The sequence below is a fragment of the Lutjanus erythropterus genome, chromosome 24 (assembly GCF_056507025.1).
Source record: "Lutjanus erythropterus isolate fLutEry1 chromosome 24, fLutEry1.hap2, whole genome shotgun sequence".
Taxonomy (NCBI): Eukaryota; Metazoa; Chordata; class Actinopteri; order Lutjaniformes; family Lutjanidae; genus Lutjanus; species Lutjanus erythropterus.
The window spans coordinates 11,083,525-11,097,199 of record NC_139340.1 but is presented as its reverse complement, the minus strand read 5'-3'; the positions used below and the strand labels follow the sequence as shown (position 1 = coordinate 11,097,199).

At 41.4% G+C, this 13,675-nt stretch overlaps 1 protein-coding gene across 2 annotated transcripts in view; it reads left to right on the top strand.

The window, feature by feature from the left end:
• The first annotated feature begins 598 nt into the window (after nucleotides 1-598).
• The window catches only part of LOC146304756 (vang-like protein 1), a 54,564-nt gene continuing 41,487 nt past the window's right edge, over nucleotides 599-13,675 (top strand). For both annotated transcript variants that reach the window (XM_084713561.1, XM_084713560.1), the window contains exons 1-2: nucleotides 599-735; nucleotides 13,302-13,561. In XM_084713561.1, coding sequence (XP_084569687.1) covers nucleotides 13,491-13,561 — 71 coding nt within the window. In that variant the 5' untranslated portion in view covers nucleotides 599-735; nucleotides 13,302-13,490. The remainder of the gene's footprint in view (nucleotides 736-13,301; nucleotides 13,562-13,675) is intronic.

The window sequence follows — 13,675 nt, the reverse complement described above, 5'->3', positions numbered from 1 at the left end:
CAATTACCTTTTTAATTATGAATGCAAAACCTTTGACCCTTGCTCCTCTGAAGTTTGCACACGTGGAGAATGAGCATGCAACATCACAACCAGTTTGGAAGCTAATCGTGGTCCAACGCAAGGATGCAGATCTCATTACGACTTAGAGGAGTGCAGTGGTGTACTGGGATAGACATTCAGCCCAGGACTTATCCAGGACATGGAGCACCCTGAAGGCCCAAAATGAAAAAGGATCTTATTGTAAGAATTACTAAATAGGTGATTGGGGTAGAAACTTATATAGCAGTATTTTAATGTCTTAAAACATGTCTGGAGGGGGTCTTTTTAGATGTTTTCTTTAAAAAAAAAACAAAAAACCCTGATAATAGGCCTATTTATACACCTTTACTTTTACTTGCAGTGCAGTATTAATACTTTTACTTAATTAAAATATATGAACACTTCCTCCCTCAGTGTACTTATCAATCAATAAGCAGCAGGTTCACTTCTCCCTGATGTCTGTAACATTGGCAGTGACGCTCCCGTGTTGAAGACGCCCCCCTAGCGCCATGTTTGGGTACTGCACGCTCCTACGCCGAAGCACTGCCCCCTGTGAAATTCCTGACTGCCAGGGTGATTCCTACGGTTACCAAGGGCTGCTTCCTACTGTAGCCTACCGTGTGCTCTGGGGCAAACTATTTTATAACCTCTGGATAAATTATCAACCACGGGGAATGATACCTCCGCCGATAAAGGGTGAGTTATGCCTTAATAACGCCGGATACTGTCGGTCATATGTATTCTGCAGATGTTAGTGTGCGGGGCTCAGTTAGTGTGAAGCCCTCAGCCTGACAGGCTATAATGTCCTGTCTTGATTCGTTAAGGCTACGAAAATGTACGTGTCTACGTATTTTTTTTTATACGCAGAGACATAACAAAGGCTGTTGTTCAGGGCTGAATGTGTTTTTTTAGGGAAAGACTTGGGAACACGCCCTTACTGTCTTGTCTACCTGTATGAAAGGGAATGCTTTCAACTTCATTTGAATGCCCTCAAACTGCGGTCAGACCAACGCGACCGGGGAAGTTAACCGTTTTTGTTAATATTTCGCCACAGTTTCGAGTTTGTTATAGTGTCGGTTTGGTCAGTTAAGCGTTTCCACGGCGCCTTTCTCAGCCTTAAACTCACAGAGCCACCTCGTAAAAAGTCAACTATGTTTCATTCGGTTGACTTGATCCGCATTACCCCGGCTGGTGCACCGCAGCGCAGCTGTAAACTGTAACCTGCGGCGGCAGAGTTGACGCGGACGGATACATGGTGGCACCCCCAGCCTCTTAAAACAACCAGGAAGCCCCCGAAAGAACACACTAAAGAGCCGTTTGAAACCGCCGTGGTGTGGTTTGGTTTTTCAAGGAGTCACAGAAATAGGCTACTGAGGTGAGGGAGAGCGAGCGGGGGGGGGGGGGGGCTTCCGAGGCCACGGCGAAACCAGGGAGTTTCCTGCCTCTAGGTCCGCCAGCCTGTTGGGTCACAGGTAGAGGGCTGGGCGGGTAAACCTGCTCTGGAGCTCCTCCAGGCTGATAACTGATAAAGTGAGACCTATATTTCTCCTCATATAGCCTTAGCATTACGTCCTTGCTTAGAATATTATAGGTATAATATAACCCTTCCTTTTGGGTTGACTGTCTCAACCATAGTTAAGCTCAGCAGCTTATTTTATGTGTGATTTATTAAAAATATATTAGTCAGCGCCATGTAATATTGGTCAGACGTGCGAGGCAGGCGCTCCTGTAGCACGTGCTTAGTAACCCATAGTGACGAGACGTCCAATTAATAACCGGTAACAGATCTGATCCATCTGCTCTGTTACAGAAACTTTATTTAAATAATTTTTCATAATGAAATCAACAACATAGGATTATTTTGTGTTCATGAATGTTGGGCTAATGATTGTTTTCTTTTTAATCAGCTTATTGAGCAATTAATCGTTTGGTCTAACAATAAAATGTGTTAGAGCCCCAATTTTTGTCCATCCATCCAACTGAACAAAACTAGAATATGTTGTATTTACAAAGATATAAAACAGGGCTTTTCAAAGCCCCCCTGGCCACTTAGCTTACTTACTTACTTGCGCTCAATTCTTGGATGTCTGTAGGCTCATGAGTCTCATTTGATCCTATACACATTCAACAAATGACCCAAAACAGCCTAATAGTGCTGTTTTACATAATTTCAGATATCACCAAATACATAAAAAAAAAGGTTTGTCCTAATGCACTTATGAGTTTATGAGTCAGAGAAAGTAGGAAAAACAGTAAAATCCTCCAATATTGTGTCTCTTAACCATCTCTGTAAGTTATAACTTATGTAATAACTAATGTCATATTTTATCATTTCCATTATTTATTTTTATTGAGTCAGGCAATCTCATTGAGACATTAATAATTAATTAATTAATTAATCAGTCATTATGAATAAATTAATTGATAAAAATGCCAAGTAAACAGCTTGTTCCTGGCTAAGATAATCATGTATTTTAGATGTAAACTGGCATGGAATAATGTAATTATACATGATTTATTTTATGTAAGCCTGTCACCTTGATTTACACATTTTTTTTTCTATTACAGTGCTTGATATTCAAATTTAAGATAGTTGTTATTGCAGGTGCCAGATATATTGTCCAGCTGTTGTTGCTGTATAGTTGACAAGCGATACCACGCCGACACTGTGCAAAAGCTGCTTGTTAACATTCTGTAGGTTGACATTGCGAGAGCAGACAGACAGACATTAAACGGTGACGACTGTTCCTTCCTCTCCATGAATTATGCAAGGTCCTCATTATCATGAAGTCTTGTGTGTTCTGCATGAGATAAACATTTGAGAGTTGTGTGATTCCTATCACACATGGATGCGTCTTCACTCTTAGTCCCAGAAAAGTGGTTCTGGTTTGAATGACAGCTGCAGAGAGAGAACTGATAGCGATGATGACACCTGTCATGAGCTCTTGGATGTGAGTTGTGTGCTTGAAAACTGCATAATATGTATGTTTATAGTGGTTAAAAGCAGGGAAACGTACAGTTTCCAGGGTCATTGATGGTTTCCTTGGCTTTTGGTTTGTTTTCACTGCTGCTTTAGGGGAAAAAAGTTGAGAAAGATTAGCCCCTCGAGAGGACAGAGGCAATATGTCAGTGCCATTTTTTTCTCTGCTGTCTCGTTAACTCTGTGTTTTTCAGTCCAGCTATGATGTGTGTTCTTGTGACATGAAACATCAACAGAGCTATGTTTGGAGTGCCTGATATGACATGAGATGAAAAGGTGATGCCCCCGGGGAACTGCGGCAGCAAAAAGTGACATTCACTGAGGTAAAATATATCAAATATAACCGTACACTAGAATAAAACAAGAAGCTGTAGAAACACTGGTAGTATTACCCAAATATTTAAACTAAGGCGACAGTTTTAATCCAGCAGGAATATTCAACATAATCAGTCAGAGCTGCAACAATTAGTCAGTTAATTGATATGTTGTCAACTATTATTTATTTATTTTTTTTAAGAAAGAAGTCTGATCATCAACATTTTTCACCATTCTGTGACATTTTATAGACCAAAAAACCAAAGGATTGATAGAGAAAATGATCAACAGATTAATCCATAATGAAAATCATCATTAGTTGCAGCCCTCTAATCAATAGTCAAGTGAGTGTGGAATATAAATGCATTATTTTGGGTAATTCATCTATATTCCATGGTGAGATTTTGATGCTTTTTTTGTCCATAATGACTAAAATGCTGACTAAGTCTGCTAATTAACTGTAGATATTTTTAATTAAAGATAACAGAAGCTTCAATGTTTTTTATTTCAATTAATTCAGTTCAATCCACTTCAGTCATATTTCAATTAGCAGCAGTAATTTAATAAGAGTATAAAATCTCTCTCAGGACTCCTCTTGGGAAAGACAGAAAGTCTGTACAGTTAATAAGCAGCTATAATCATCATTTAGCTGTTGGTGCGGTAAACTGTCCCTCTGTTTGTTAGAAACAATTTGTTTTAATCCCAGAGTGGACATGTGGTTGTGTGAAAACAACATTCCTCATAGATATGACTGCAGATCTTGCCTGAGAATCATCACGTTTTTTTTTTGTTTTATTTGTCACTACAGCTAATTTTGCTTTCTTTTACTATGTCAGACTTTGAAAACCCCTGGTTTATAACAGCTGTATAACCTCACTCCAGACTGACCACTCAGGATCAGCTCATTGTGGTTGCCTAGTAACCAGCACAAAAACGCAACAGGTTAAGGCTAATGGTGTGAGTCAAACATAAGGTTTGGAGACGGTGTTAGTCAGACATACTTCTTATACAGATGGAAACTGATAGCGGCCTGTAATAAACACTGCACAAGAAGTGCATGTTAATGATCTCAAATAGATTATAATAATCCATTCTCTTAAAATGGTCACAGAGAGTCTGGATCTGAGTCTGTCTGCTGCTGTTTCTCCATCACAATTTCTCAGTTGTGTGTCTCTGCCTGTCTCCGCTTCCATGTGCCTCATTCATATCTTACAGAATACCTCAGGGGTTAAATCCGGTGTCACCCGGGAATGTTGATTGAATTCCACAGAATTAATGACCCTCGTTTGCTCAGTCATGGACAGCAACACAGCGAGCATGTGACCGGGCCAGACTTCCACAGTGACTTGTTTTCATGTCCCGGCACATCTCGTGACTGCAACCTTCTCTCGAGCTGAAGTGAAGTCATTATGTTGCATGAGCTGGTTGCCTCTTATTATGGTGCAAGGAGAAGTGTTATCATAGCGATAATAGAGGCAGAGCTACAAGGGCGTCATGGTTACAGATAGGGATGGGGGAGGCGATAGGTAGGAGACGAATGAGCTGCATGCTGATTGCTAATTTAATTTTTTTATGAATGACAAAAGCAGATATGTTGAACAGATTATATCAAAAGTCCAGCCAAATCCCACCGCCTGGTTATCCAGAATAAGTCATTTGTTAATTATGTGTTAATCCCCCATTTTGCATGTAAACCCATCATCTCATGGTGAAGAGCTTTTCCACAGTGTAAACATAGGTCATATACACCATTAGCTCTAAATACTGATGAGCTTTTAATAGCGTCTCTGCTAAAAACTGGCATCTCTCCAAGACCATGTGTTGTCTACAAATTCAGCCCTGATGATTTCAATCAGAGTGCAATGAAGAGAAATCGTCATTTCCTAAACTTTTGTCTCTTCTTCGTGATGCATTATTATTTTTTCAAAGGCGAAAAGTGTGATGTACGTGCCGGATCATTTTAAATCTAGTGTTGGAATAAAAGACATAATATAAAAGGCTTTGGGATTCAGGATTAATCACTGCAGCGTGTGAATGAGCTACAGGGGGCTTTTCACTTCTACTCTGCAAAAAAAAAAAAAAGGAAGAATGGATGAATGGCTTGCCTGAAAGGAGGTTTCAAATGAAAACATAGCGGATCATCTTATCTGGTTCATTAGATGCTTAATTTGCTGCTTTACACATGGAAACTGGAAGCACTCTTCCTGCTCATTGCTTGACTCCTACTCATACAGTAAGTGTGTCTTCAGAGGTTCAGGTCCATTTGCAGGGCAGCACATTTGTGGTTCAGTGACTTTAGACTGTGGGACTGCTGTGTTTTCACTACAGCAGACTGACTTGACCGAATGTCTTTGTGTGATGTTTAGCTTTAAACGTTCATCAGTGTGTTATGGGGTCAGTCAGTCCTGTCAGTTGTGAGTCAGCCGTGCGTTTTTTAAGTTTCCCAAAGCGGCTTCAGAAAGGTCAGTCTCATAAATTATTCTTAATCAGCTCAAGATGCAGCTGGAACAACAAAGTGCTGCTTTCAATAAGATTTTTTGAAACGAATTCTGCTGTGTTTCCTTGTTAAGTTTGACTCCTGTGGGCTGAAGTGGCACCTGTCAAATGAACTCTGGTGCGGCCTAAACAGCCAGACCAACACCCACCTTTTCAGTCTGTCTCTGGTGTGAAAGCGAAGCAGACCAACTGCAGTATTTTGTCATAGCTAATGTGATTTTATCATGAAGTCAAAGTATATTCTGACAGATACTGGAGCTTTGAGGCTGAGACTGATATAGATATTTCCTGATAACAACATATCTGCAGATAGTATTTTTTAGAAACATGAATACTTAAACAATCATCAATCACAGATCCTTTAAATTAAACTTGTTTGTTTTTTTTTTACTGTGGCCAAAATATGTACTGAGCAGAACATAAACTTGTCAGTTCTTAGATGCCTTGCAGTTATGTCTTGAAATATTATGAATGAATGCAGAGAAGTCAGTCAGCTGTCACATTACTACTGATACTGACAGAAGGATTGTTCTTCCAGGAGCTTATTGGTATTTTAGCACTGATTTGTCAGGACCTGGAACTGATTTAGTAGTGGTTTTAAATGCCCATTCCTCATCCCATTTCTGCCTGTTCCTCATTATTTGTGACAAACAAGGTCCAGTTTTAGTCTTGACTAATAGTTCTCATAATCAGTTATTCGTGTGTGAGCTCTTTGTAACACCAGAGAACCTCTGGCTCCGTTAAGTGCAGCACGATTTGCTGTTAGTCACCTGGAATTTGGCTTGAATTGGGATTGGAAGTCTGACTGGAATTTGATCCGCTGTTCTTGTAGCATGATTATGCAGAATGACAGTCAACTACAACTGTAACACCTGATTCATATTCATGTGAATCCGACCGGAAGTGAAATGCAGCGGTGTATCGATGTTTTTATTGGTCTGTGTGTTTTTTGTGTTTGATAATCTGCGTTATAAAACAGGTTTTGCATAATTGAACCAGACAGGTTTTGGTTTTAACAGCTCCATTTGGAATTACTCCAGTAATGGGAAAGTTATTACTCTGCTGCACTCAACACGACAACTGTGACTCACCCATCAGTCCAGGCTGACCTGCACTGCATAAATTCCTTGTGTGGCTTGTATGTAAATTTAATGGAAGGAAGAAAAGAAAGGATTTAATATGCACCGTGTTGCATCCTACGCGAGCACTGTATCTATTGCATATGCATACGTTGCTTTGTTAATTTTGCCACTTACCCACATAATAAGCATTAATGTAAAAATGTGGCACACGTTGTGTCCAGTATGAAAATGAGAATATTGAGAATAGTGGTGTTTGAGATGTTACACTGCATACTGCCACAGTCAGGGTGTCTAACTGTCAGTACTTCCCTGTATTCACTAGAGCCGTTGATAATCGAATCTCGCCAAGTGGCGACGCTGATGCATTTATTGGACGTGATGTGAGAGGTGCAGCCGAGCAGCACTGATTTGTTTACGGCGGCTGACAGCAGATGTCTCGTGGCGGCTCCAGTGTAACTTTGCTCCTGCTCTGCACTTGCTCAGAGATGAAGGTATTTTCTTGGGCTGTTTACGCAAGGTTGTTTGTTTACATTCCCAGTTTAGGCCGCTGGATGTTTATCCTGTCACTGTTCCTTGAGCCTGTGCTCAGGTTGTTACACCTGTTAGCTTGTGTGTGTTTTTGTTTTTTTCATTTTTCAGAAGACTTTTTTTTTTTTTATCCCGAGTGTTTTGTTCGGGGATTTGAGTCTTGTAGTAAAATGCCCAGGTGTTGTGTTACCTCCAGGAATTTGGCAGTCAGAAGTTTTCCTGAACAATGGTTCATGCTTTCACAGAGTGAATAAAACGGCCTTGTGAGAGATCGTACCCTTCATGCTTGATCGCTGTGATAATTTCGCTCTTCCTCCTCTCCTGCTCCTCGCTGCCAGTGTTTGCCAGGACAAACAGACAAGCCGGCAGCTCAGCGGGGGTCTTACTGTGAAGAATCTGCCAGGGCTCCCTGCCTCTCCCCCTCCCCTCCAGAGCGGGGGATTCCTATTTCAGCTTCGGACTCTCTCTCTCTCTCGCAAACTTGAAGTGGTTCCGCTTACCAATTTTCTCTGGCATGGCAATGACACAAACCACATGTGAGAACACCCGCATATCCTGTTTCACTTCGATATAGACCTCAGAGCCAGGCCCTCGCTGGGTTAGTAGTGTGCCTGCGCAGGATTGTACTCTACAAGTTGCTCCATGTGAAGTATCTGAAAAGGAGATGATGTGTGCAGACACTAAGTCCTACATTTGGTGAAGCAGGAAATAATTGATCAGCTTTTAAGCTAGCTGCTGTCTGTACTGGCGGCTGCACTCTGACTGAACCGGGACCACGCACTCATTTAACCCTATTAATCCCTCATTTAGCCGCGTGCCCTGGCTTTTAAGAGGATTAAAACAGGTGATGGAAATACCTCTGTGATTCTGTCCAGCTTGCTAGCAGTCATTATTCAATTGGTAAATTCCTGCAGTAGAGCATTAGGAATGCCCAACCGTTTCCATCCTGAGATGAATTTCTACAACCCCCTTGCTGGTTAGGGTTTTTTGTTAAATATAGCCCTGATTTATTTTTAAGCAAAGTGTCAGAATCTGCAGAATCAGAGGATTTTTTTTTTAATCTGAGTGTCTTTACACTTACACTCAGTTTCAATAAATGTATTTACTTTCTTGCTGGAAGCTGGATGAGATGATTGATACTACTCTCATGTCTATACCACAAATAAGAAGCTACCACTCAGGGCTCAAAAGTAAGGATTGCTCACTTGCTTGGGGCAAATAAAATGCCATGTTGGGCTAGTCAATGTGGCAGCTCACTTTCCCAACTGGGCAAATGATAAAAATGAACTCAATTAGTAAACTCTTTTGGTACTATAGTATTTTCTCATGTAAAAATGGCAGAAAATGATCTGTCAGCCTCTCAGATATGAAGATGTTCTGCTTTTCTGCTGCATATTTTGGTTATGAAATGACAAAATGAGACATTTAAAAATATCACCTTGGACTGAAAAACTGTTATCAATCAACATAAAGATAATCAACAGTTATCTTTCTGTCCCCCTCTGTCCAACTAGGAAATTTTTTGTAATGTTTTCACTGACAACCAGCTTATTTGGCTGAGATTTTAGACTAGAAACGGAGGAGAACAGCTATCCTGACACTGTGCAAATAATACAGTGTAGCTTGTTTGTCTGGAACAGTGTTTCCTTTAATGCTCACCTGCATGATTAGCTCAGTGCTTTGGATAGGCTGTGGTTAAGAGATAGCTGTTTGAGGTTAAGATAAGGTCAGATTCACGTTAAAGAAAAGATAAATGCTTGTTGACAGGGCAACACCCTGTGACACGACAACAGACTATTTCTTTGTTGGGAGCAATTTGCCTGGCGATCAGCAGAGACTCCAGGAAGTTACTGGTCCTGACCAGGACCTGAGCTTAATTTTTTGACTTACAGATAGACAGACAGACAGAAACAAAAACAAATATGCACGTTTCTCAAGATGTCAACCTGTTCCTCCCTAAACAAGATGAAACATGTTATTATATTGCCCATGAAATGTCAAGTGTCCTCCAGGGGAGAACAACTTGACCAGTGGACCTCAGGTAATTTGAGTGTGAGACCCCTGCTTTAAACCACAGGATGGGTCCGTGTTCATATCTAAACCTAAATAAGTAAAATTCAGAGAAAGTCATCTGTTCAAGGCAAGTTTACATCAGAGGGTTAAAAAGTTGCTCATGATAATTGGAGTCTTTTGGAAACCCCTGCTTCACTCGAAGCATTCACAAGGATCAGTGAAGCAGCTGGCTGCTGGTGAGACTTTGGAGAACCAGTTGAGGGAGGATTTGTCGCCATGTGAGGATGATTCAGACATTTAAAATGATTTGCAGAAGGAGCATATCCAAATATGCAGTTGCGCAAACTTCAAAGCATTTTCAGGAGTCTGTGACAATCACGCAAGCATGCATACATACACACACAACAGTCACTCACAGATGTGCCGACACCACACTCCTCAGAACTGGGTCATACTAGATGTTTTGTGCCACAGTGTATTTTTGGACCCACTGATGTGCGTTTCCCTCCAAGTGGCAGATAAGGATTGTGCTTTGTGCTCTAAATCTGGCGAAGTGACTGTTTTTCCTGGAGTGTGAATGCAGAGGAGACAGTTTGCCTCAGTTTCTTAACACCTTTAGGCCGGCAGGAGCCATAAATCAGCTATAAATCTTTGTGCTTGAAGCCGGGCCTGAGAGTTTGAGGGCAGGTTTCGATCGGGAGGCGTACTGCAGCTTCAGACTGTCAGGACAAAGTGGTGCTAAGAAGGAGGAGGAAGGGAGGAGTATGATGCACTCTGGAGGATGGATACAGATAAAATATAAATGTGTTCATACTTTACCTAAAATACTGCTGATAGATGACTTAAACCCCAAACAAGGTGTCACTTAACCCCAAAGTGTTGTTTTAGAGAGCCCTCTGGATAATATCAGCTCTGATTTAATGTCAGCTCCACTTCACAGGGTTCATGGCTGTTTAATGCCAGCTGTAGGCGTGCCGGCTCAAAGTGCACACACGTGGAGAAGTTGGTGTTCTCTGAACATAAATATGATTTAGGTCTCTTTGAGTTAAGTTTTAACTACCTTTGCATTTCACACCTCACATTTTTCATCTCACCCAGAGCTGTTTGAGAAGCCGCAAGTGTGTGTGTGCGTGAGTGCCTCAGGCTACCCATGACTCACTTTATTCTTTTTCCCTTTGTGCAGGTATTCAGATCTGTGTGTGCTTTTAATCCAACTCTTTTGGGCCAAATTTATCTCATTCAAACACCTCCATCTCTGCTCGCTTACTCTGACCACACCAAATCAAGTGGTCTCATTAAACATCCTCTGATCATCCACCCATTCTCATTATTGCGGTCTCAAAAACCCTCCACCTGCTCAGGGGACGTACATGAATTAGTCTGTGGGTTTTTACTGAGTATTGCAAACTATTTGATGCATGAGTTGGCTCCTGCATTCTCGCATGGTGCCGTCAGCATTTTTACTGCACGTTGGTCCTCTTGGGGAAAGAATGCAGTTTGATTTTACTGGGAATGACTTAATGTAGGTTCGGTTCACGCCGTGTGATACTGTTTATTAAGTTCTCTGGATAAAAACATCTGGTCTGCTGGAGCAACTTGAAATGCATGTAAAGTAAGTAATGTTGCATGAATTTAGTTTCAAGTATGCATCCACAGACGTTTGTTTTGTTCATCATGTTGATGGGTGGTGTCATATTTCTAAACTGTAGAATGTCTCATTGTGGTGTCACCAGCAAGGAATGCTGCACAGAGAAAAGTAAATAATGATTATTTTGATTAACAAATCAAGCTTACTGGGCCTGCAGTGACATTGAATTTCTTAGTTTAACAACATAGGATGTGATTTCCACTGTCTCCCTAACTTAGACAGTTTCAATTTGATTTCCAAACATTGTCCCCCCCATTGTCTTTCGTAGTTGTAAATAGTGAAATGTCCCCCTCACTTTTTGTCTAGACCACATTCAGGGGAACCAACGTGTTGTGTAGACCTGCTGATTGATGGGGCACCCTGGAAGGTGGGATTGGTTTCAACCCGTGACCCTTCAGTTTATGTTGTCCCCCCAGGAGGACAACAACAGGAGGTGCATTGCAAACAGAAAAGAAAAAAATGAAACGTTGTGTATATGTGTGTTTCAGTCTGAGTAGGAGTAAAAAAGACAAGGCTACTTACCCTCATATGCATGTTTAAAAAACCTATTATATTTATATTTTGATTTAAAGCTGGCAGAGAGCAATTTCTGTCTTCAAATACTGGCATACTTTTTACCAAAAAAATTACTGTATCCTTGACATTTTTGTAGTCAGAGATCTAAATAAAGCCTTATCTCAGTCTGAGTTGTAAATAGGATTAGTGAAGTTATTAGAAATTATTCCCAAAAGAAAATAGCTGTGTCTAAGCAGAAGGTTCTGCTTAAGTAACAGTCTGTGACAGCAGCTTGTGTTTGTATCAATAAAACACAGTCAATTTTTAAGTGTCTGCATTAATAACACAAAAACACAAGCCACATTTCTTTTGTTGGGTACTGAAAGGCACAAAGCCCAGTTTCATTCTAATGTGTTATTTGCTATTTGCATGACTATACAAACATCTGTATGTAGACAATGGCTAAAAAATGATAATAATCCATGATATCAACAGCAATTTTTCAGTCAGCCTCTTAAATAAAGCCTATAGGGGTTTTGTGCAGAAGAAGTCGACATCACGTAACGCTTGGCTGAGAAAGTTCCATCATTTTTAAATGAAGCATGTCCGAGCCACAAGCAATTCATTTTTTCAGTATCATTTAAAACATCCTCTGAGTGCTGCTGCTGTGACGGTTTGCCTCAGGAGCGTAGTAATGAAAATTTAACATGCGTTATACTGATACAGTCAACTGTTTATTAAAAGTAATGACTTGTAGGTAAAAGGAGGGCATTCCTTATTTTAGTTTTCCATCACGTCTCCCTGAGACTCACTCCCAAACTGGCAACACCTCCGTCTTATTGAACTTCGGCTGTGAAAAAGCCGCTTTTATCTCCACCGCGCTCTCACCGTGCTCATCGTCACGAAGCTTGTCAGCGTCAGGCTTAAATTGTTTGCAGTGTGTCAGAGACTTAAAGCTGCCTCTGAACAACGGTTGTCAGCCGAGTGGGAATAAGAGCAAATTGTTGTTTCTCAGCAGCAGTGTTTCTTTTATCTTGGACGCTCAGCTGTAACACAACCTCCTGAGAGCTGCCTGTAATGTGAAGGTTGTCACTGCAGGTTTGTAATGCAGCTGCAGATACACACACACAGGCACGTACGCTCTGAGAAATAAGGGTTCTACTTTAAGAAGTGAGGTTCTACCGAGAGCCATTTGCATCCTGTCAGTGGTTCTTTGTACGACTAAGGGATAGAACCCTCAGAGAGAGTTCTGGGGGTAACCATTAGACCATATAAGGGTTCTCTGTTGAACCTCACTTAGGGGATCTTAGCTGAAATTTTTCACAGATGGTTCTAGTTATAACCCTTTATGTTAGGTTCTAGGTAGAACTCCCTGAAAGGGATCAAGTGGAACCTTTATAAATGGTTCTAATAGTGACCAAAAAGGGTTATCTTATTGGGACATGCCAAGGAACCCTTAATGGTTCTAGTTAGCGTCTTTATTTCTAAGAGTGTATTGAGTGCTTATGCGTGAGAGCTGCTAACAAATACTAAATGATAGAAATAGATGTGATGAAAAAGCCTTTAATGATTCTTTAATGTTCTTTATTCTCATTTAGACAGTCGCATTCTTGTTGGCTCCTCCTGTCTCTGACAGTCAAAGGTGGGCACGTTTCCCAGACATTTCATATTTTGAATTCAAATTTTCCGTCTGCCTGCCCTCCAGGTTGATGTTTCCTCACCGGGCGCCCCCAGGGTCGCTTTCAAGCCTGACTTCCGTCAGCTCGCCACCTCTGCCAGCCTCTTGAGCGAGCCAATTCATCGCCTCTAGCTCAACAACACCGCGCACCACGTCTGCCGCTCCAGCCAAGCAGCCTCCGTGTTGCCCCCCCCCCCCGGGCAGGACTGCATCACCATGGACACAGAGTCCACCTACTCCGGCTATTCCTACTATTCCGGACGCTCCCGGGGATCCCACAGGCATGGGTAAGACTAAGTCCTGCTTTGTCATTAATTGTGTTCCCTCCTGTCTCTGCTTTAACAGGAGGGTTGGACTGTGTTATGTAGTGTTCCCCCTCTGGGAAACATCTGCCTTGCAAG